General features: G+C 36.2%; 1 protein-coding gene across 6 annotated transcripts in view; it reads right to left on the bottom strand.

Annotated features, from left to right (window-relative positions):
• Positions 1–209: 209 nt before the first annotated feature.
• Sky (GTPase-activating protein skywalker) overlaps positions 210–25,031 on the bottom strand; it is a 79,044-nt gene continuing 54,222 nt past the window's right edge. The window contains exons 1-12 of one of the 6 annotated variants that reach the window (XM_076770893.1): positions 16,454–16,477; positions 14,466–14,938; positions 10,754–10,942; positions 10,419–10,543; positions 9,904–10,050; positions 9,345–9,479; positions 9,037–9,255; positions 8,198–8,227; positions 7,156–7,242; positions 4,307–4,465; positions 3,996–4,225; positions 210–3,913 (exon numbers count right to left, since the gene is read on the bottom strand). In XM_076770893.1, the coding sequence (XP_076627008.1) occupies positions 3,772–3,913; positions 3,996–4,225; positions 4,307–4,465; positions 7,156–7,242; positions 8,198–8,227; positions 9,037–9,255; positions 9,345–9,479; positions 9,904–10,050; positions 10,419–10,543; positions 10,754–10,942; positions 14,466–14,832 (1,830 nt within the window). In that variant the 5' untranslated portion in view covers positions 14,833–14,938; positions 16,454–16,477 and the 3' untranslated portion in view covers positions 210–3,771. Of the gene's footprint in view, positions 3,914–3,995; positions 4,226–4,306; positions 4,466–7,155; positions 7,243–8,197; positions 8,228–9,036; positions 9,256–9,344; positions 9,480–9,903; positions 10,051–10,418; positions 10,544–10,753; positions 10,943–14,465; positions 14,939–16,453; positions 16,478–25,031 lie in introns of those variants that run through there. The other 5 variants (XM_076770892.1, XM_076770891.1, XM_076770894.1 and 2 more) reach the window with 5 other exon arrangements.

The following is a 25,031-nucleotide window of genomic DNA, read 5'->3' as shown; positions in this document are numbered from 1 at the left end:
AAGAGGGCATGTGTCAGTTTGCCTTTGTCGACTTTCCGAAACTCTACGAGCTCACATACGTATGATCTGGCATAATATGAGAAAGTGGAATGAGGTGTCCCCGGTGCACTCAGGGCTCCGTCCGGCATCTCTGCTAGCAATCAGAGATTCGACTTTCTCACACTATGCCAGATCACGTGTGCGTCGTGAGCTCGTACAGTTTCGAAAAGTCGACAAAGGCAAACTGACACATGCCCTCTTTTTCGATTCTCTAAAGCTGCGCCAAGTAATTTCAGACCGTCTCGTGGGAGTCGATAGAGGAAGACTTTATGAGTCAGTAACTGTAATGAAATGGATAAAAACGTTTACTTTAATGATGTAAGTCTAATAGAATTGTTAAATCGAAGGATTTCAATTGAGGGACTTCTAAATGAATCTTACAATATAATTTATGTTCATATATTGGCTCTGAGGGTCACATGAAGTATATGTGTATAATAATAATATCGTATGAGATATCTTTAATATAGAAGAAATAAACGGGACAATAAATTTGTGTATAATAATATTCTATTCACAACGATGATATGATAAAGTAGCATCGAGAGGCAACAATTTCTTTGCGGAAACGGTACAACTTACATTATATATATACTTATATATTACATTATATATATGTGTATTATTGTATGTATATATGTATATGTACATATATAATGTAATATAGTATAACAACACTGCGGAAAGCTTGAAAACACTCCATTCAATTATGTTTTTCTTTTTTCGTCGTTTATAGGCATAGTTGTATTTATATATATAAATACATATATATGTAATATATATATATATATATTATTTCCTAGCGTATATTTATGTTATGCTGTGCTACGTTAGAAACTTTGAACAATAATACTTTCCATTTTCAGCACATCATTTTTTCTCTCAATGACGGATATACAATAAATAAATATTCATTCATTCCGATTACAGTTATCACACGAATGTAGTTTCACAAATACGATCGTTCGTACTAGCAGCGTTCGCATACCACTTGTTCGCGAAGTATTTTTTATAAGAATCCTGGAATAGTTAAGAAAAGGATAATGGCGTATAAACGAAAAATAAACTTGACTCTAGCAATAAACATGTTACAGATGAATGGTATAAATATAAATTAGTAATGCAATAATTTAACTATATGGAACTCTATGCACGCGGATTCCCTTTTCTTCAACTATTCTCGTATTATACAAAATGCACTTTCGCATGCATCGTTCACAGGCAAAAATTCCATTGGTTTCTCAATTCTCATTCCTCCATTCGCAAACTCGTTGCTTATTTTTCGGCCAATGTAGCTATACTTTCGTAAAATTTGTTATTACCATAAAGTATCTCTTATAGCAATAACGAGTATAATAAGATATTTTTTTTTTCTACGTTTAAGAAAACGGGTAAAATCGATTCGAATATCCTGATACGGACTTGCCATAATGTAAAACGGATACATTTAATGCTACCCTATATTTGGCTCCTGAGTGAGATCAGCAGTGTTCCCTTTTTCCTTCGCCAGTTCACGTAATATTAATCGATTCGTAAAACGTTGAAATGTTAGAATGTAACTCGCTACAATCTACGATCTCTTTCAATATGTAAAGAGGACTTCACTACGAGTTACGTAACTGGTTGATGGTACAAGAACTTCGTTAACAAAACCACGTACGTAGACCGGGAAAGGGTTCCAACCGCTAAATTCGATATTTGTTACATTTAGAATTGAGTTCAACAGCGTCATACATAATGTTGATTGTACATTGTTACATTGTTCGTCTATTCGTTTGTGTCTCTATGAATTGCACGAGTCGATTAGAACTAACGAACATGATACGCTTATAGTACGCAAAAATGAAGAATGATTTAACCGATACATGAAACGATTCTTAGGCTCTGTTTTCTTAAGTGCTTCGACATTTCGACGATAAATGTAACATGCAACCATATTAAGAATAACGTAACATTTTTTTTTCACGTTTAGGATTTATATGACATGGGGGGGTGACGATGAGTAGGTGAGAAGATAAATGATCCTCCTACGCAAACATTATAATTCGTACATATTGTCGCTCGAACGAAAGTGGTACCAGCCACTTCTACATCACAATCAAGGGATCCAAATTGACACCTTCAGTTTCACACACGCTCTCACTGTCCTAGTTTCCTTTCATCCTAATAATAATAATAAAAAAAGAAAAAAAAAAATATAACAACAAGAACTAAAACACAGAAGCAGGTACTCTAAGAGTTAATCGTGTACCGTACAACATCGATACAGATTTGATCACAAAGAGAGACAAACGATAACGACAGTAACGCTGATAACGCTTCTTCAGAATGCCCCGAAGTGTATTGTAAAAGTAACGCGTCGCATGAAAATACACGTGGAAAAACAAACAAAAAATTGCGCGTGCTTCCTGTACATATATATCTTCACCTGTACTGGTATACCATCGACACCAATTATGTATGTACGCTATATAAAATATACAAATTCTTAATGTACTACGTGAAAACTATATGGCTTCGTAACCGGTTTAGATAACGGGCCAACCAGTCGACTCGACTAAACGTTTCCCTTTCAACGTAATCATTAATGAAAAATAAAAAAAGGTGTCGTTGTTTCAAAGTACCATTCGCCCCCCGCCATCCTATTCGAGCGTCTTATCGCGTACGATCACGATACTCGTCGACATACGTGTATGAGTGTGTAAATGATTCGCGTGTATTTCGATCTGTTTGCGCAAGGGGGAGGGGGTGGAGAATATTTATAGTATTTATAGGAAATTACACAAGATTAACGTACACGTATGTATATGGTATGTATACACATACATGGTTAATGCCTGATATACACAATATGTATCATACATGAACAGTATTCTTTTCTTCGATTCTTTCGAGCGTTCTCCATTTAACAACCGATTTTAAAACTAGGCGTAACGATATTAAAGTAAATAAACATTACAAGACGTTAACGCATGTATACGAGCATTACTGACGAAACTGCAGAATTAACGACCGGACTCGATGAAATAATCTACGGACATATATGTGTGTACACCGGAATAAATCGTTTAAAATTGAAATTTGTGTTCCCGTAAGTAACGTAGGTAGTTAAAAATTTCAATTTTAGGCGACTTACGCGGTGCATATGCGTCTGTATATACATAAATATATAATGATAGTGTCTAGTCCAATGAATATTAAGTATTCACGTAAATAACCAATCGTTTCTTACATATGTACATATTTGGGACACCAAAAGATTCGCGTACAACTGAAGGTGGCTCAACGCTGATTATTGTCGAAATTCAGAGTGGTGCGCGGGTATTACATATCTACGCGTTAGCAACCATTGTATCGTTTCGTTCTTAACAAAATAAATCGACGGCGCCACACACGCGAAAATCGTCTAGTCGCTTTTGCGAAAGTCAAAGACAAAATTAATCGAACAAGAAGCGTAACAAAACTGGAGATAAATCTACGTAATCTCAATCGGTAGAAAACCTCTTATAGCTCGTCGGCGACGGACAATGCGAGCGTAATACTAATACCCAGCAAACTGAGTATGCATCACGAAAATACCGCTCCATGGAGACCGCGGTAACTTGCACATACACGAAGATATTTGTATATAATGTATACAATTCTGTATATATATATATAGAAGAGAGTTACTAAATGGCAGTAGGGAATCAAATAAACTGATACGTTGTAGTGCCAAGTCCTGTGTACATCTCAAGCACCGGCAAAACCGTATACTTCTAGTACCCTAATCTCAAAGTCGCCACTAGCACAAAGAGGTGGATTGTTAAACGTGGAGCACCGATCTGTTTTGCCGAATCTTATGTTTTCGTCCATCCATATCGCTTGTCCGTCTCTGGAACAGAAATGAATTTCACAAGTAGTTTCGGTGTACGATTCTGATCTAGGAAGGCGTAAGATAAATAATAAAAGCTTACCCTCCGCCAATTGTTATCATTTTGGAATCTGCCGCCATGAACAGTTCAGCCGAATGATGAACTTTCGCATCGTTGTGCGAGGTGTCCATGCCTATCCAAGGATACTTTGCTCGTTCAGGATACAAACTGAACAGGAACGTTTCCCCCGTACCGAAATAAGCTTGTCTTTGTCCTTTATCGTTCTTTAAATTGCGTTCGCACCATCTTGTAGAACAGTAGGCACCAAACACCTTGGGCAAACAAAATGGAGAAGTTAGTATTGAACGTTTTCAGTAAAGAATCGAATATACCTGTACGTTTATTATACTTACTTCGTTGTTACACGTTTTGATCATCAGCAGAGTTGGTTCGTGTTGCTCTACCCTTACGTAAAATGTTGTCAACGAACAACCATGCTCTTCTGTCGTGTACAGTAGAATTGGCTGATACATGGTGATCCTCATCGGCAGCCAGGACCACAATGTGAATAACTGTCACAAAACAAATGAAAAGAGTTAGCATGATGCATTTACTAGGTATCGATATTTGAAACTGTGCAAACATTAGTTTCCAGTATAATTTTCTAGTCCTTCAAGAATACAGCAAACTAAATCACAGCAGCGGTAGATCATGCGCTTGACTGAAAAAAAAGAAACGAAAATAATAGATGATAATAAAGCCAAAAAAATATTAACATCAAATTTGTCTCATCGTTTTGATCGCGATATAAATGATCTTTGATTACATTTCTTTTTTCAAACGTTTCAGAGAAAATTTAATTTCATATCATTGAATTAGTTTTCGTTTTTTATTCAATTTTCTTATACATAAATAACCAATGTTCTTTTTTACATCGAAGTTTTAACTGCGTTTCTCATTAGCTTTTATTAATGATATTGAGGTGAAAAGTTTTCTTTATTATTAGTGTCGCTTGAACGTGAATAGAACCTAAGACTTGCATGACTTCAGTCGACTTCTAAAAGTCTGTTATACTGGGTGTAATGAAAAGAAACTACTACGAACGCTAAAATGTGCTAAAAACAACTAAATATGCTTGAATAAAATGCAAAAAATCATTCGCCATGCAGAGTGTGTACGAGCATCATTCAAATACAAAGTGAATTGCCACAACATTATATAAACTTCGATTTGAAATGAATTAAGGCTGTGAAATTGGGAAACTGATGGTACAATGCGGATGATATAATGAAAGACCGACTACATTTATGTATAACTGCGTGTATCTATTTACACGTGTTTTAAAACAACGTTCAAACAATTTATAATCACTACCATCGTTTCACTACTTGTTACTTGGTGTTACGTTCTAAATCACATTGCATGGGGAATTGTCTAAAAAAACTCGCATAAGGGAAATGTTGCAACACAAATTAATTAAGGGGTTCGGGGGGAAGGAACATCTAGAGTGTCACGTCGAATGCGTAAATAGAACAGGAACAACACATGCCAAATTAACAGCAGAGGGTGATAAAACACGGGCGTTCAAATTTGTTCAGAGGAGCACGAAGCGGTGCACTGTTCTAATCAATTTAAATCAGGTCATACGCCATTCAGTTCAATGTATAGACTGTAAGATATTACACCTCAGGCAAAAGAAGTACAACAGATGTGATAACGAAATCATGACTACAAAGTCGAAAACAATGGGTCAATATACAGCTAATATATTTTATACCTTCCAAACGAATAACAACACACTTTCGTTTACACCAGTCTGACATTATCTTATTTTTTTTGTTTTTCTGGCAAGTTTAGAAGATCGTGCTAACAATTGCCACTGTTCAATGGACGTGACTGTATCGTACACGTTTAGGCTAATATCGTTAAGAGAATAGCCACGGTGGGAACAATTACCTATAATACATATCATGGCTCATATTAATATTTGGACATCACGGTACACGCCGCATATTATTGTTTCATATTTAAATTTTATTATGTTTCTATTGTGGCGTTGTCTCCCCATGCTCGCCACCAGACCCCTCGGTTGCTAGGAGCATAGGGAGGCAACGCCACATTACCACCCCCCCGTCGTCCAGTTCACCGTCTGGGTTACCAATTGTGACGTTGCTTTGCTAAGGGTAGGAACTCATGAGAACCATAGGAGGACAGAAAAGAAAAGGAGGGGGCGCGTTTCGTCGGGGCCTGCTAGTGGACTCATCACTTAGGCTTTCTAGCAGGCCCTGCATTAGACGACTGGGATATTGGGAAGTCGTTCGAGGAATTTACTGTCCAGTGATGACTTGTTGGCTAGGCACCCTGATTGGCCGTAGCGTAATAGCGACGCCTACTCTCACACGCATTGTCATTATTGGCTGAGGTGCTCAGAACTATAATTCCATCGCGTGACAAAGGACATGAACGAAACGTATAGGGGGAAAGTAGAATAGGACAAGACTGAGAGGCATTGGCGTAAATAGATAAAAATGTATCTCTCGTGATTATGGAGACCCTAATATTATGCAGTGTAACGTTAGAGCAGGCCTCTATGGCGGAAATAAGGCGGCGTGAAGACCTTCTCTCAAGCCAACAAGTCATCACTGGATAGTATACAAGGTGTTCGGCCATCCCTGGGAAAAATTTTAATGGGAGATTCTAGAGGCTAAAATAAGATTAAAATCAAGAATATTAATTTGTTGATGAAGGATTCGTTAAAAAAGTTATTAACGTTCAAAGTTCCACCCGTACTGAATTTTTTTCTAGAAAGTGGGTAGGAATTGGGGAGTAGGTCTATTCACCAAAAATAATTGCAATTGACCCCTACAACCGAAAATAATTTTTCCATAGTGATTTGAAATTTTTTAATTGAATTTTTTAATAACTTTTTAATGAAACCTCAGTCGAGAAATTGATATTTTTATTTTTCGTCTTATTTTGGCCTCTAGAATCTCCCATTAAAATTTTTCCTAGGGGTGGCCGAACACCCTGTATACATATAGCAACCGAGGAGTCGAGCATGGGAGGCGACGTTGCACTATGAAAAGCAATAATATTCTACCATGATGTCTAAATAATAATGCGAGTCACTGTACCCTCAAGGTGTCCATATGTACATACACCGATAACGACAATATCGACATGCCACAGAGAGGCGACCAGCGAACTACAGAAAATTCTGCTACTGCCGAACTTTGATCAATGAACGACCGTAAGTACTTACATCAGGCATGTCTAGAATCTGGGAACATATGCTTTGTATGGGATAAACGCCCATTGACAGAGCACGCGGTCCAGGACTGTGTGCACCCTACACCCATCACCATTAAATCCATCATCATTCCAGTAACGCAGCATGACACAAGACAACATAGAACCGTCAGTTATATTGACAATACGGCTTTTCGCTGAGCTTTACGTATCAATGAGAATAATTATACGAAACACTGGTTAAAAACCATCGGAGACACAGAGCATACAGAAAAAAAACATCAGCCAAGAACGTCATCGGATATCAAATGTAACACGCAGTATAATATAGACGAATGCTCGACTCGCTATTAACCAGTGTAACCAATGTATAATCTCGAAAAGAAATTAAACAGATGTATCGATGTGCTAAGGAAGCATTGAAAATAATTATTAGAAAATTATAATGCGCCATTCGTACGTTCGTTTTCGTGTTTACAGCTGTTACAACTAAAGAACATGATAAAATAAAAACTCCAATGGACCGGAGTCCATCAAGCGCGCTGCTGCATTCACTGATCGAAACTGATGTCACGTTTGAAGCATTCCTCGAGAAATTGTCCTTCGTCTTTTCGCGGAAACGAGTTCGACTATCCTATCGATCAATGACAAGCAAACATCTCGTGTAGCCCACTAGTAACAGTCACCATCTATATTCCGAGTTTTCTCATTCTTTTCGCAGAAAACTATACAATACCAACGAATGAATTTTCCGACAGAGTAGATAATTCTGTTTCATCGTTGTTTGCGATTTGGCGTGTCGTATTTGCAGAACACTGAAAGCCAGTGAAGATCCAATTAATAAACGACGATCTTTAACGGAAGATATCATTGTTATTCTGCTGTTGATAAAGGCAGTAACTGCAAGTGGATAGACGGTAACAGCAACAAAGCTGGCACGATGAATGTAACAATGGGTGAGTATGAATGAATGTAACAGGTAGAGTAGTTCAGGAACAAAGGGCAGAGCACATGAAACTAACAACACATTTCCCAAAAAGATAATTATACGATACCCTGTCTTTGTATGTGTCTTCACACTCTTTCTGAAAACAAAGTGAATCATTGAACAGCTTTTGCATAGTATCTTTCTGACACCCTAAGAAATTATATTTAAACGACGATCTTTGCTACGTCTACTTCTTATTTTAATATAACGACATCAATAATAAACGTAAACTATTGATACTAAACCATTGAACCTGTAACATTTCTTACAAATAAGAGAATCATTCACAATATTAAAATAATGCGTACAAAAGTAATGAGCTCACATATATGTACACTCTTTAACAAATATAATTTCAGAGTCTGAAAATAAATAGAAAAATATCATCGTTAACATGCCAATATTGAAAACCAAAATAACTCTTAACTACAAAATTCACAGAATAATCGGTAAGAATCAATCACAGGAAGAAACAGTCAGATAGCATAGAATCAATGGGTATAGGCGGAATAAGCATGGGAAAAATACCCTTGAACCGATTTTGACTCGTTACACGTCAATTGTTAATTCCCTAAAAAAAGAACGATTTTTACCAAATGATTTTCAATTTAAAAAAAACTCTTCTTCGTGAAAGAGTCTTGAATTCTATTCGTAATATTATGTAGTATAAATATTCGAACGTAGAATTTGACAGTAGTCCAAATTCTAGAACGTAAAAATTGTTTTTTTTTGTGAATGAATGATCAACGTATGACAAAAGTCTAAAAATCGATTTAATGGTACTTTTCACACGCTTGTTCATAAATATTCTTTCAGCATGTACGTGAGTCCACTTGTCAAGATCAATTTGTCAAAGACCCGGTGTTTTACACCATCGTGAAAAAGATAGGAATATTGATGACGTACTTCTCGTATCGTGAGCGTGTGCGACATCATCTGAATGTTGACTTGAGACTGACTCGTAGGCAGATTGTCCGTGGATCGCGATCGCGCCAACGATCTGGATCCCGTTAAAACGCTTCTACTTTTAAGAGCCATTTCTGTGCGCAAAAATACCCTTGATATGTATGCAGAACTGAGACCGCGTATCCCAAACGCGGTCCGTAAAAATTTAGCTGGCGTTACCTGCAAGTTGACAAACACGATTATTCATAACGCGTACCATTATTCCTGGTGTCCGCTAACGTAAGACGCATTCGCGTCTCTTTACTCACCGGTATTTGCCTGCAGAACTTCGATAATGTAGCGTCAATACCGCTTTTAGAAATTTCATTCATCCATTCAGAGTTTTGCAATGATGAGTGTTTATAGAATAATAAAACTATAGCCATTGCTACTCGATAGAAGACCTAAGATGAAAGAAAACAATAGTATGTAGCGATGATTCACAAAGAAAGAATGTTAAAAGTCTAAACTACTGTTGACAAGTTTACCAAGAATTACTTTACACAGGGTGGAGCCTTTAAGACAGGCCATTCGAATAACTCATTTACTTTTGACGATAGACGAATATGCTAAGTTATTCAGGTATGTATATTACGTGTTAAAAAAGAATCATTGTACAAAAACGCATCTTAAACTGATTTTTGACTGGCACAGAGTCAATACTTGGACTTAATATCCATACTATTCCTGGAAGAGCACTTCACATTATATGTATCTTTTGGTTCACCTTCTTGAACAGAAGCCAAACTTTTTCAATGTGCCGTAAGAAGATGCAATAAAAATCTAAATACTCCGAATTATTTTCCTCTGAGTTTCGCGAGTACCGACCTTGATGCCTTCGTGAAGAAAACAGTCCATAACCCTGACTAGATGTTGGAATGGGAGAAGTTGTAGAATCCACCAGATCCAATCCATGTAGATTCTTTCTGCTCTTGATCCAGAACAGTGCCTCGCTAAATGTACCGCGGCTGATTTCTGCAATCAAGAATTAAAATTCGATACTTTTTATACAGCAAATAATACCATTTAGATACCGAATATAAGAGTAATGAGTAAAGAGTATTCAGTGTTCGACGATACGTTGGACACTAGTTACAGAGATATTTAATACTTGAATAACTGAATAAAAAATACTGAATTAAATTATAAAGTCATTCTTTTATTCTCTTCTATTTAAGAGGAAAGATATCAGACAAAATCATAGAATATTGGTACCACTCTGCTCATCAAATTTGTATTTATAGGTGAATGAAAAATCATTTCCAAGCAACTAGGACTTTTACAACTCCCTCAGCGTTAGAATGTGACTCATTTGTTCGTAGGAATCATTGAGTAGGACGCACCACGTGCTTTCTGGTGATCTGCTCCACAGTTTTCCAGGTAACCTCGTAGAGGAGCTTGGTCTGCGTGATGAACATCTTGTCTTTAGCGGCCACCAGGCTGGCCATACAATGATAACACTCCTCCTCTGCAAGTAAACGTATTTTGTGAATATTCTGATTTCAGGCTATTAATAACTGGGATCACATCCAACCGCGCGTCTACGTGTTCATCTATGTGATCGGGGCAGGAAATTCGACGCGAGGCACGCGATGTGAATTTTCCATTGTGCATCGAACAAAATGGACAGACGGCGGAGATGATATCTACATAAACGGGCCCGTTTATTTATACTCGCCTGGCATAAAGTGAAGAAGAAGTACTGTAATGGGATAAAGAGAAGGACTGTAGGTGATATCAGGACAGGCGTATCCTAGCACAGACACGACCCTGTCCGCCACACTCCTGCCTGTTCTTGTCAGGTTGTACGACAGGCAATGAGTGCTATCCACAAACGGCGGTAACATGATTGATTTTTCCGGCAGCTCTGTAAACATATATAATTCCGAACTTCAATCAACGTTGCTAAATAAATACACTGCTCAGAATAATTACACGATCGTCTGCTCAAATAAATTTTAAAAGCACCCTGTTGCGTTGCGTAAGGTGGAGCGGTAAAAAATTATTTAACCATTTAGACATCCATCGCCACATTGTATTTAATCTTCCACTACTCGAAACAAGTCTGAGCAAGATGACGCTTTCTAATTAAAAGTGGAAGGTTTGCATTTGACCCATTTATGTTTTGCGTTCTGTATCTTTGGTTCGTCTTTGAAACATATTTATAGATCATTTTCTGCCATAAAGAACGACCAGGCATCGATTCTTGTAACACGAACAGGCTGTGCATGCTCAAAATAATTAGAGCATCAACTACTCAAAAGCAGCAATTAATGCGTTTAATTGAAAAATTACCGGACTGCCTTTTTTCTAGGTGTAGTTACATAACAAAATTACTAAATTATACAAAGAATTATATGAAACGAATTTTTTATTATAGAACGTCTTATTCAATTGTATAATAAATGCGTTTTAAATCGTAAAACTGAAAGTAGCGTGTAAGTTTAACGCACGAGATTGTAATATTTAAACATTTTTACAAGCAATGTCAGGAATTCTGATTATAATGAACATGCAGCATTACCTAAATGAAAGAATAAAATTACTCATAATGCAAGCATCCGTGATTTGTTGTGCAAGCAATAACGTAAACGTACCCAAACTTATGAACCTGTTATTAGTAATCAGGTCATTAAGAAAAAGACAATAGTCTAACAAGAGCCAAATTTTTGAAAGAAGAGAAACTTGTCAACCCCTTTGCAACAACAAACTTTAGCCAAAAAATAGTCTATCTGTATGAATGTATTGGGAGGCTAATAATACATATCCGTCTAGATAGGTTTTCAGCACGTTATTATTAGAATGGCAAACAAGTTCTTGAACAACTCTGAACATTAATCACTCCTAAAGAACATGACAAACGGTGGTAAAATTTTAGATTATAATTGAATATAATTTCTTGAATATTTAATAATACATCGAATTCGACTAACAAACGTAAAAAAAGCATTCGAAACATATTTAAACCTTCTTAAACAATAATGAATACATTCGTTCGCTGTTACATAAATTTAAGCTCGCTGCAATTCTTGTATGCAACACATCTGCATAATGTACGCTACTCGTCATTATAACGCATCTACTTTAATTATATTCAGGTCAGAAAATATTGATCGCTCAAGGTCATGGGGCGGATATCCCCATATCACACTGTCTCGCTACTTCGCCATTGTCTCATCTCTTCCCTCGACTTTTTATACATGGCGTCCCACAGCGAGCGAGTCTAGATGTGGATTTTTGCCCCGGTTATTCCCCTAACAATCATCCCCTGGATCATTTAGTAAAAGGAAAACAAAGTCGACAACTTCCTTAGTTTCTAAGAAATCAGCTTGGTAACACTTTATTTGGATCACTTGGTATATACAGGGTGTTCGGCCACCCTTGGGAAAAATTTTAATGAGGGATTCTAGAGGTCAAAATAAGACGAAAATCAAGAATATCAATTTCTTGATTTTTAATTAGAAAATTAAATTAAAAAAATTCAGATCATTCACGGAAAAATTATTTTTAGTTGCAGGGGTCCATTACAATCGTTTTTGGTCAATAGATATACCCTCGAAATCCTAACCACTTTTCAGAAAAAAATTCCTTATCAAAAATATCATTTCTGGCCAGAAATGTTACCCCGAAATTTCGTGCGAATCTTTAAAACGTCATAACTTCTGAACGGATGGGACGATTTTAATGTTTAAAAAAGCAAACTACGCCCATTTTAGTGTAGAATATGTAGAAATTCTAAAAATATTGGAAAAGTTGGTCCTTGACTCCGCAAAATGAGAAAAACCCCATAAAAATGGTCCCATTTTCAAACAGCCATAACTCCTACAATAGTGAATATATTTCAATGAAACTTTTTTCTGAAGTAGAGCTCATGGGTACCTACAAAAAAGTATTAGGCAACTTTTCTGTAGAGCGTCAAACAAATTTATTAAAAATCAAAAACGAATTTGTAAGAAAAATCGGTAGGGGGTAGGTGCTTAAATTTTTCGGCGACAAAAAAAAATTTCAAATCGTTCTGGAAAAATTATTTTCGGGTGCGGGGCTCAATTACAATCATTTTTGGTCATTACACATACTCTCGAAATCCTACTCAGTTTCGAGAAAAAAATTCCTAACCGAAAATATAATTTTTGGCCAGAAATGTCTGCCCGAAATTTCGTGCGAATCTTTAAAACGTCATAACTTCTGAACGGATGGGACGATTTTAATGTTTAAAAAAGCAAACTACGCCCATTTTAGTGTAGAATATGTAGAAATTCTAAAAATATTGGAAAAGTTGGTCCTTGACTCCGCAAAATGAGAAAAACCCCATAAAAATGGTCCCATTTTCAAACAGCCATAACTCCTACAATAGTGAATATATTTCAATGAAACTTTTTTCTGAAGTAGAGCTCATGGGTACCTACAAAAAAGTATTAGGCAACTTTTCTGTAGAGCGTCAAACAAATTTATTAAAAATCAAAAAGGAATTTTTAAGAAAAATCGATAGGGGGTAGTAGATGCCTAAATTTTTCGACGAAAAAAAAAATTTCAAATCGTTCTGGAAAAATTATTTTCGGTTGCGGGGCTCAATTACAATTATTTTTGGTGAATAGACATACCCTCGAATTCCTATTCACTTTCTAGAAAAAAAATCGAGAAGCTGTGAAATTTTTCGATGGGAAAAAAAAAATTTCAAATCGTTTTGGAAAAATTATTTTCGATTGCGGGGGTCAATTACAATCATTTTTGGTGAATAGACATACCCCCGAAATCTTGCGCATTTTCAAGAAAAAAATTCGGTAGGGGCGAAACTTTAAACGTTGATAACTTTTTAACGAAGCCTCCATCAACAAATTGGTATTCTTGATTTTCGTCTTATTTTGGCCTCTAGAATCCCCCATTAAAATTTTTCCCAGGGTTGGCGGAACACCCTGTACATATGTATGCCGTGCATATACGCGCATGCGTAGTTCAGGTATCTCCAAAATTGATTTTCTCGAAAACAAAGCTACGTACAGAAAAATGTTATCCTACGTCTTCAATTTATTTTTGCATATGCCCTATTTCATGAGGCAGAAAGCGGATACTCTCTATTAAAGAAGGAAGCACAATACATAAATGAAAGATCGTCGAATGTGTTCCACGATTGGTGACCTTGAACGATCAGTATTTTCTGCGCCAAATTAATCTTCGTGATGTCCATTTATGTACAAACGTATGCAAAGGATCGTTTAGCATAGGTTCGTCTCTTTGTCACAACTCGCCTTACCTGAAGTAAAATTAAAGTTTAATTAAAGTAAAATTAAGTAAAATCCCTGCTCCTATCTGATAATTGGGAAGTTCGAATAATGGAAGCTCTAGGGTAATTGTAAAGATCGAATCAATCTATTGTACAGGTGAGAACACACCTGTGGTCCCAAACACTTGGTTGACCATGTCCCAATAGAAGCCATCGAGCATGTTCTTGCCGTGTGCATGCTGGTTGCAAAGAGCTGGCCATAGTTGCGCCCTGATCCCGTTGTTCAATGGCCACGCATTCTCCCTTATGATCAGCTTAACCTCCCTCTTTCTGCCAGCCTGGAGAAGCGCGTTGACCTCGTTGAAGGTCTTCAGCGCTTGCTTCTTGCTGGTAGGCGACTCGGGCAGTATGACGATGTTCGCCGTGTCAACGTGCGGCGGGAACGCGTCATCGATATCGACGTTCGTCTCCTCCTCGAGTACCGACATCATATTCGGCTGATTGTCCATCGAGGAGGGTGTCTGTGTGACTAACATCGCAGGTGGCGAGACTACGGCGCGAGATTCATTTTCATGGTGTCCTTTGCCCTCACTCTATCGATCACGATATTTACGTCATGTCCTGGGACGTTTCAATTTTCATCTGGAATCAGACAAAAGTTACGTTTCGATCAAATGTTCAGCAGTATAACCAGGACTTGAAAAGATTTTGATAATATTACCAAACGTCGTATAAATGGAAACTGTTATGGAAAGACGATTATTACTGTGCAAATCGATGTCGCGAAAATGTAGGGCAAGATGCAACTCGTGAAAAAAATAGAATATAGGTGAAGGAGATATAACGAACACGTAGAAGCAGTAAGCCGCGAAGGGAGTAGTGTACTCGAGTCGTGGGAGTCAAGAGTTCAGGCACGTGTTCAGTTTCTTTTTTGGTCACTGAGAGCTTACTCTTTTGGGAGTAGTAAAAATTTTGGTACTCGATTAAACTCTCGTGCAAAAGTAAGTCGAGTCTAAACGAACCCTCAAGGTCACAGAGAGGTAACTTTCCCACCATGTTGTTTACTCTGGCAACTAAATTTCGTTTGACTAATGCGTTAAGGAGCTCAGATATTAATGCACAGCTATGGGTTTCTTGTTCCATCGAAATACATTGTAATTGTACAGTCGATTCAACAATCTCTGATAATATTAAATAATCGCAAAATGGACGTACATTGTGTGCCTCGCTAATTATAGCCAAGCTTTAGCCACCAGAGTTGAATGCCACTTCGAAGGCCTTCGAAACGATAAAAGAATAATGAAACTCGTCTAACGGTTACTTCCTCGACTATAATGGGCATTGACCTTAATTGTTCATTTTAGGGGTAGATTTTTCATTACCCGTTAGATGGTAGATTGAAGTAGATATATTACTCTCTAACATCACCATATTAATCAATTACTGTCTTATATTAGTACAAGAGTTAAATTTCTAAATACATTTAACTGTTACTTTCTTACATTAATTATGAAATTTATAATTGAAAGCATAATTCTACGTTAATATTGTAGAGAAACATTCAGTGAGATAAAATATTCCATTACATTCTAATACGAAACATGATCATTTATTATCGTGATAAATCAAAGTAATTATAACTTAATGAACATTTGCTGTTCATGCTCATAATTTGTTACTTCTGTAATATATTACAAGCTATTGGCTTTTCAATTTCGTAATAAACTAACGTTTCGGTCACAATTTCCCTATTATACGACCAACTTATTACGTTTCGTTTCACACGTTGGTACTCTACATACTGCTGTACCGACGAATTCACGATAAGAACACACGAGGCATGTAAGTCGACGTAAACACGGAACATTTGTTTTTCTTTACTAGATGGCACTGTTCAGATAATCGTACGAAACCGTGTTCATATGACCAAACGTCGCTTAATCGGCGTTCATCTATTCTGGGGAACACGGTCACTAACCATTTTATTTCATTCACAATATTTTCCTAATTAATCATTGTACAAAGAGCACCTGTTTTCTTAACGATTGCTTCATAGATTCGACGACGGTGCACGAGCATTAATCTGCTACGATTACATCGTCGGGTTTTGTAATCGCGCGAACCGTATTTAATTCTATTTTATTCGTGTCCACTTACAAAGATCGCCTTCCCGACTGGAGTTCAAGACCGAACGATCGTTCACGATTCCGAGAATCTTCCGTAAACATTCCCATAATAACCGTGACTGTAGTCAAATGTATCATCCGTTTAGTCCCGCGATGCATTTAATCACGGTAGCGCTCGTTCGAGCGAAAAGAGAAGAGAGAAAAAAAAAGTAAAGAGAGGGGGGAATTATATCTGAGCCGATGCATCTCTCATGACACCGTGCAATATACTTTTCGTTGACGTCGGTTTGTCGAGGCGCGTTGGTAGCTTTGCGACTGAAATCAATTGTCTTCTGTAAGGATGCCAGCGCAAACAAGGCACGCGGTTCAACGTCACTTCTCGTATTTCCAAATGACTGCAACATCGGACTGTTTCGCTAGTAAGTTCTGATTCATTCGGTCGTTCGTCACCGCGCGAATATTGTTTACGAACGAAAGTCGCTGTAACGCATCCATTTTTATAATAACGGAATTCTATTTTAATGAAACGTTTATAAATCGCAACTACGTAAGATACATCGGAAGTATCGTTAAACTATTTGTTTTTTTTTTCTACTGTATTTAATACCACCCAAGCTACGCGTATAAATATTTATTACTGCACCTAAATAGGACTCTAATCTCGACTGGTTATTCCATCGGAATAAATAACCGTTGTATTGTATATAATTATCTTAAAACAAACACACCGAAGCTCGAATTACTCGGGCCACTTGTTTTCACAGTTCGAAATTGCGAGCGTAAACATTGCATTTTCGTATACCCGTTCCAAGGAGCGCCGAGCACAGAAATATATGGGAGTTCTAGGAAACTGTAACATAATATCTTCGCAGCGACGTTAACCCCGAAAGTTCGGACAAGAAAAAGGTTGAAAAAACATTCGTAACGTCCGTCGATTCGTATCTACGGTCGAATTAACGTTGCAGTGGTGCCAGCAAGAAATACACAGGGTGTTCGACCACCCTTGGGAAAAATTTTAATGAGAGATTTTAGAGGCCAAAATAAGACGATAATCAAGAATACTAATTTGTTGATTCGTCAAAAAGTTATTAACGTTTAAAGTTCCGCCCGAAAAACGGTAATTTCAGGGAAACATTTCTGGCCACACAATATATTTTCGGTAAAGAATTTTTTTCTCGAAAGTACGCAGGATTTCATGGGTGTATGTATTCACCAAAAATTATTGTAATTGACCCCCGCAACTGAAAATAATTTTTCCAAAACAATTTGATATTTTTTTTTCGTCGAAAAATTTCAGCAGCTACCACTCCCTGTCGATTTTTCATAAAAATTCGTTTTTCATTTTTAACCATTTTGTTTGACGCCCTACAGAAAAATTGTCCAATACTTTTTTGTAGGTACCAATGAGCTCTACTTCAAAAAAAAGTTTCATTGAAATATATTCACTATTACGGGAGTTATGGCTGTTTGAAAATTGGACCACTTTTATGGGGGTTTTCTCACTTTACGGGGTCAAGGAACGACTTTCCGAATATTTTTGGAATTCTTACATATTCTACACTAAAATACGCGTCGTTTGCCTTTTTAAACATTAAAATCGTCCAATCCGTTCAAAAGTTATGACGATTTAAAGATGCGCATGAAATTTTCGGGCAACATTTCTGGCCATAAATTACATTTTCAATTAGGAATTTTTTTCTCGAAAACACGTAGGATTTCGAAGATATATCTCTTCACCAAAAATGATTGTAATTGACCCCCGCAACAAAAAATAATTTTTTTAGAACAATTTGAAATTTTTTAATTTTGTCGAAAAATTTTACACATACTCGAATTTTTTTCTCGAAAGTGCGTAGGATTTCGGGGGGTGTCTATTCACCAAAAATAATTGTAAATGACTCCCGGAAACGAATATAATTTTTTCAGAACGATTTCAAATTTCTTTTTTTCATCGAAAACTTTAGACACCACCCCCTGTCGATTTTTCTTAAAAATTAGTTTTTCATGTTTAATAAATTTGTTTGACGCTTTATAGAAAAATTGTCTAATACGTTTTTGAATGTACTCATGGCTTCTGCTTCAGAAAAAATTTTCAATGAGATACCTTTACTATTGTAGAAGTTATGGCCTTTTGAAAATTGGACCAGTTTTAGAGGGGTTTTCTCATTTTACAATGTCAAGAAACAACTTTTCCAATATTCTTACAATTTCTACATATTCTTCACCAACATACGCGTTGTTTGCATTTTGAAACATTAAAATCGTCCAATCTGTTCAGAAGTTAGAATTTTTTAAAAATACACATCAAATTTCAAGATAACTTTTCTGGTCACATATTATATTTTTAGTAAAGAATTTTTTTCTCGAAAGCGAGTACGATTTCGGTGGTATGTGTATTGACCAAAAATGATTGTAATTAACCCCTACAACTAAAAATAATTTTTTTAGATCCATTTGAAATTTGTTAATTTTGTCAAAAAGTTTCACACCTACTCGAATTTTTTTCTCGAAAGTGCGTAAGATTTCAGAGGTATATGTATTCACCAAAAATGCTTGTAATTAAGCCCTGTAACTAAATATAATTTTTCTCCTATGATTTGAAATTTTTTAATTTCGTCTAAAAATTTCAGTACCTACTTGAATTTTTTTCTCGAAAGTGGGTAGGATTTCAGGGGTATGTGTATTCACAAAAAATGATTGTATTTGAGTCCCGCAACCAAAAGTAATTTTTCCAGAACGATTTGAAATATTTTAATTTAATTTTTTAATAACTTTTTAACGAAGCCTCAGTCAAGAAATTGATATTCTTGATTTTTGTCTTATTTTGGCGTCCAGAATCTCCCATTAAAATTTTTCTCCGGGGTGGCTGAACACTTTGTATGAAAGTCACCGATGCGTTCGAGCGCGAATCGAACGACGCGACTTAAAAGCATATGGCGGCGGGTTCGATTCGCTCGGACCGAGTGCCGATCAGACAATGACCTCGACGACGTGTTTCTAAAGGAGGCAGCTAGCAGGAGACAATGGATATATAATATCGCCTATAATTAGCCACGTAAAAGCTGCCGCTAATAATAAGCAAACCAGCCAGATGCGAAAACCGTGAGTGCCGATAATCACGGTGTACTTAACGGTTATTAATAAAATGGGCGAGTTATCATGCAGCCATAAACACGTTTAATGCTTATCAACACACCATGTGCGACTCGGGAACATTACTGTACACAATCCGTAGATAGACTGCTCGGCAGATAAAGCTTTTTACGACGATGCCGTTGTGCCTGGAGGCTGCACGGCAAACAGAATTCCCTTATCGCGACACGGAATTAACCACAAATTAGCGTTCACGAGGAAAAATGTATCGAACGAACCAGAGATGGACAGATTTTTTATACGAGTAAATAGATAACCGATACGATCGACGTATAGCAATTTACTTGTCACGTTTATTTGATCGAACAGATATATTTTTATCTGGATACGAATTCTTCCCACCTCCGAACGAGACCGATGTTTGGTTCAAAGAATGGCTTGTCCTTTGATTTACTACACGCCAGTGTCCATTTTGATTGGTATCCAGTTAATGAAACTTTCTAGTATTTAAAACGCCATGCTTGAAAAAATAAATATTTCTTTCAGAGTAAACGGAACCCAACCAACGCATAAAATAACGAAGAGGGTGACAAGAAAAAGAAACAAACATTGATAGGGAACGTAACTTCATAGGGAAACAACGCTGTATATACATATTAGATTGCGTAGTAACGCATGAAACCTGAAGAATTGATTGTGTTCTAGCTGAATAAATACACTTGTTATTATTCTAATTTCTACTTTTCTGTTCTTTTGCGGTAATTTAATGAAATAGGAAACATTGGCAGTCGCATTTTTTTATTTATTTAGTTTTCTCGCGAGCGAAGTAAGAAAAGAATAACAGAGATAGTTGCTGGCTAATCTTGTGAGAAATGTGGCTCAAATCGATTTTTTACGGCCATCAATAAATAAACGAAGTTGAAGTACGTAGGTAAAAGTAACTTTTAAATAATTAGTATCAGGAATAGAAGTGCCTATAGATGCCCTAGACAACTTCAATTGATTACAGTGGTCGTTCGGCAAATGAAAGATCTCGGGTTCAGCGATTCGATCGACCGATTCTCTTTTTCCACTCGCCGGTGTTGAAAAGCCGGAGTGCGTGCTTCAGAATATAGCCTAATGATATCATCGTAAGATCTATAGCTTGATTTGCAGAAAAGTACTCTGAAAGAGCCATTATGTCCAAGCGACTTAGTGGCGACGTTTAAACAAACAGTAGCCGGTATTAAGATAGAATCGATACGATCGTCTAAAACCTCAAATTAAATGTGTATGTGACTTTGTGTACATAATACTATATCTGATATAGTATATTTTTTCCCAAACATTCTAGCGAGAGGTCGCGTTTATTTACAATTTGATAAATTTATGTACTATTGTTTACTATTAGATGCACACTAAGAAAATCAAAATTTATTGCAATGCAAACAATTATATATTATACAATGCACTATAATACCATAAGGCCACACGTTTTACATTGTGCTACTATAAACATATTGCTAGAAAGTATATAGTACACGTAACACTGTTGTACATATTATAGTATTAAAAAAATTCCCTCAAATTAAATGTGCATATACAATGTGTTTGGCCACACCTGGGAAACATTTTAATGGGAGATTTTAGGGACAAAATCAAGAATACCACTTTGTTGATGGAGGCTTCGTTAAAAAGTTATTCACGTTTAAAGTCCCGTCTGTAGAACGGCAATCTGTGAACAGCTGCGTACGCGTGATAGTGGTTCTCATTCAGCATGAGAGACTCTACTTCTTGACGTATCAACAGTCTTGCAGTTTTGTGAATGAGAACCACTATCACGCTTACGCAGCTGTTTGCAGATCGCCGTTCTACAGGCGGAACTTTAAACGTTAATAACTTTTTAACAAAGCCTCAGTTAAGAAATTTATATTCTTGTTTTTCGTCTTATTTTGGCCTCTAGAATCTGCCATTACAATTTTTCCCTGGGGTGGCCGAACATCCTCTATATGTGACTTTGTATACATAATACTATATCTGATATAGTATATTTTTTCCCAAACATTCTAGCGAGAGGTCGCGTTTATTTACAATTTGGTAAATTTATGTACTATTGTTTACTATTAGATGCACACTAAGAAAATCAAAATTTATTGCAATGCAAACAATTATATATTATACAATGCACTATAATACCATAAGGCCACACGTTTTACATTGTGCTACTATAAACATATTACTAGAAAGTATATAGTACACGTAACACTGTTGTACATATTATAGTATTAAAAAAATTCCCTCAAATTAAATGTGCATATACAATGCGTTTGGCCACACCTGGGAAACATTTTAATGGGAGATTTTAGGGACGAAATCAAGAATACCACTTTGTTGATGGAGGCTTCGTTATAAAGTTATTCACGTTTAAAGTCCCGTCTGTAGAACAGCAATCTGTGAACAGCTGCGTACGCGTGATAGTGGTTCTCATTCAGCATGAGAGACTCTACTTCTTGACGTATCGACAGTCTTGCAGTTTTGTGAATGAGAACCACTATCACGCTTACGCAGCTGTTTGCAGATCGCCGTTCTACAGGCGGAACTTTAAACGTTAATAACTTTTTAACAAAGCCTCAGTTAAGAAATTTATATTCTTGTTTTTCGTCTTATTTTGGTCTCTAGAATCTGCCATTAAAATTTTTTCCCTGGGGTGGCCGAACATCCTCTATATGTGACTTTGTATACATAATACTATATCTGATATAGTATATTTTTTCCCAAACATTCTAGCGATGGGCCACATTTATTTACAATCTGATAAATTTATATACTATTGTTTACTATTAGATGCACACTAAGAAAATCAAAATTTATTGCAATGCAAACAATTATATATTATACAATGCACTATAATACCATAAGGCCACACGTTTTACATTGTGCTACTATAAACATATTACTAGAAAGTATATAGTACACGTAACACTGTTGTACATATTATAGTATTAAAAAAATTCCCTCAAATTAAATGTGCATATACAATGTGTTTGGCCACACCTGGGAAAAATTTTAATGGGAGATTTTAGGGACAAAATCAAGAATACCACTTTGTTGATAGAGGCTTCGTTATAAAGTTATTCACGTTTAAAGTCCCGTCTGTAGAACGGCAATCTGTGAACAGCTGCGTACGCGTGATAGTGGTTCTCATTCAGCATGAGAGACTCTACTTCCTGACGTATCGACAGTCTTGCAGTTTTGTGAATGAGAACCACTATCACGCTTACGCAGCTGTTTGCAGATCGCCGTTCTACAGGCGGAACTTTAAACGTTAATAACTTTTTAACAAAGCCTCAGTTAAGAAATTTATATTCTTGTTTTTCGTCTTATTTTGGCCTCTAGAATCTCCCATTAAAATTTTTCCCTGGGGTAGCCGAACATCCTGTATATGTGCCTTTGTATACATAATACTATATCTGATATAGTATATTTTTTCCCAAACATTCTAGCGAGGGGCCGCGTTTATTTACAATCTGATAAATTTATATACTATTGTTTACTATTAGATGAACACTAAGAAAATCAAAATTTATTGCAATGTTACTATAAATAATATATTATACTATATACTATAATACCATAAGGCTACATGTTTCACATTGTTCTACTATAAACATACTGCTAGAAAGTATATAGTACACGTAACACTGTTATACATATTATAGTATTAAACTAGAGACTTTTCAAGCTGCCCTGTGCGATTACATTCTAAGTCGGCACTATAGTACTATATACTGCACAATCCTAGCATTGTAATGGTATGAAGCTATTAGTAAAGAGCCTGTGCACGCAGTAATGGAAACTTATCGGTGAAAAGAAGTTACACGATACGTACAATATCGTTCACAATTATTCAAACGTCTTTACTCGTCGAGAACAGTGCTCACTCTGTATTTCGTAGTATGTATTATACACCATTCTGAACAATAATTTAAGTAAAAAATGTTCCTTCCCACTAGAAAATGCCTGGCATCAAGCGAGTCTGAAAGACACCAGTCTTAATATTTGTACGAACTACGTCTACTATTATATAATAGTATACAATCTATGCTTTCGAACAAACATTTGTTCGGGGTATCAAAATAATCCACGACCATAATTTCTAACGATTCACAAGAAGGTTTCGAGATACAGTGAAAAATTGAATTTTTAATAGACTTTGCTAGGATAAATAATTAGTCACTATAAATTTTTTTATTAGGTCGTCCCATAAATTCGTGGCCTTCGATATTCTGAACTTGACGAGGATAAAATGTATAATTTAATAGAAAACAAAATTTCTCAGTTCAGGAGGTTTTTAAAATTTTAAACAAATTTTAAACAAATAGATATTGTATCAAAGCTCAAATTCCACACTACGGAATGAAATTTTCTTGATCGTACCTGAGCCTGATTGCTTGAATATTTTTGTTAGTATATAAGAAAATCGAACCTTATAAAGAATAAAATATAACAGACTCCAGGTTTATAACTGGGCAAACAATTTGAAAATGTCAATGGTTTAATAAAAAGCATTGAACAACATTTCAATAAAAAAATTAAACAAATTTTGTAGCAACGATACAATGTCTTTGCCAAACGAAGGGGAGGGAGATGCCCAACGAGAAGAGGTTTACTGTTTCTCGTAAAATACTTCTCGTTAAATAGAGACCAAAATAAGACGAAAATTAATAATACTAATTTGTTGATGAAGACTTCGTTAAAAAGTTATTAACGTTTAAAGTTCCGCCCATACTGAATTTTTTTCTAGAAAGTGGATAGGATTTCGGGGGTAGGTCTATTCACCAAAAATTACTGTAATTGACCCCCGCAACAGAAAATAATTTTTTCAGAACGATTTGACATTTTTTAATTTTGTCGAAAAATTTTACACCTTCTCGAATTTTTTTCTCGAAAGTGAGTAGAATTTCGAGGGTATGTCTATTGACCAAAAATGATTGTAATTGACTCCCGCAACAGAAAATAATTTTTTCAGAATTAATTAAAAATTTTTTTTTTCGTCGAAAAATTTAGACAGCTACCCCCTGCCGATTTTTCTTACAAATTCGTTTTTGATTTTTAATAAATTTGTTTGACGCTCTACAGAAAAGTTGCCTAATACTTTTTTGTAGGTACCCATGAACTCTACTTCAGACAAAAGTTTCATTGAAATATATTCACTATTGTAGGAGTTATGGCTGTTTGAAAATTGGACCATTTTTATGGGGTTTTTCTCATTTTGCGGCGTCAAGGACCAACTTTTTGAATATTTTTGCGATTTGTACATATTCTCCACCAAAATACGCGTAGTTTGCTTTTTTTAACATTAAAATCGTCCCATCCGTTCGGAAGTTATGACGTTTTAAAGATTCGCATGAAAATTCGGGCAGACATTTCTGACCAGAAATTATATTTTCGGTAAGGAATTTTTTTCTCGAAACTGAGTAGGATTTCGGGGGTATGTCTGTTGACCAAAAACGATTGTAATGGACTCCCGTAACTAA

The sequence above is a fragment of the Colletes latitarsis genome, chromosome 8 (assembly GCF_051014445.1).
Source record: "Colletes latitarsis isolate SP2378_abdomen chromosome 8, iyColLati1, whole genome shotgun sequence".
In the NCBI taxonomy this organism is placed as follows: Eukaryota; Metazoa; Arthropoda; class Insecta; order Hymenoptera; family Colletidae; genus Colletes; species Colletes latitarsis.
This window is presented reverse-complemented; position numbering and strand designations above follow the sequence as displayed.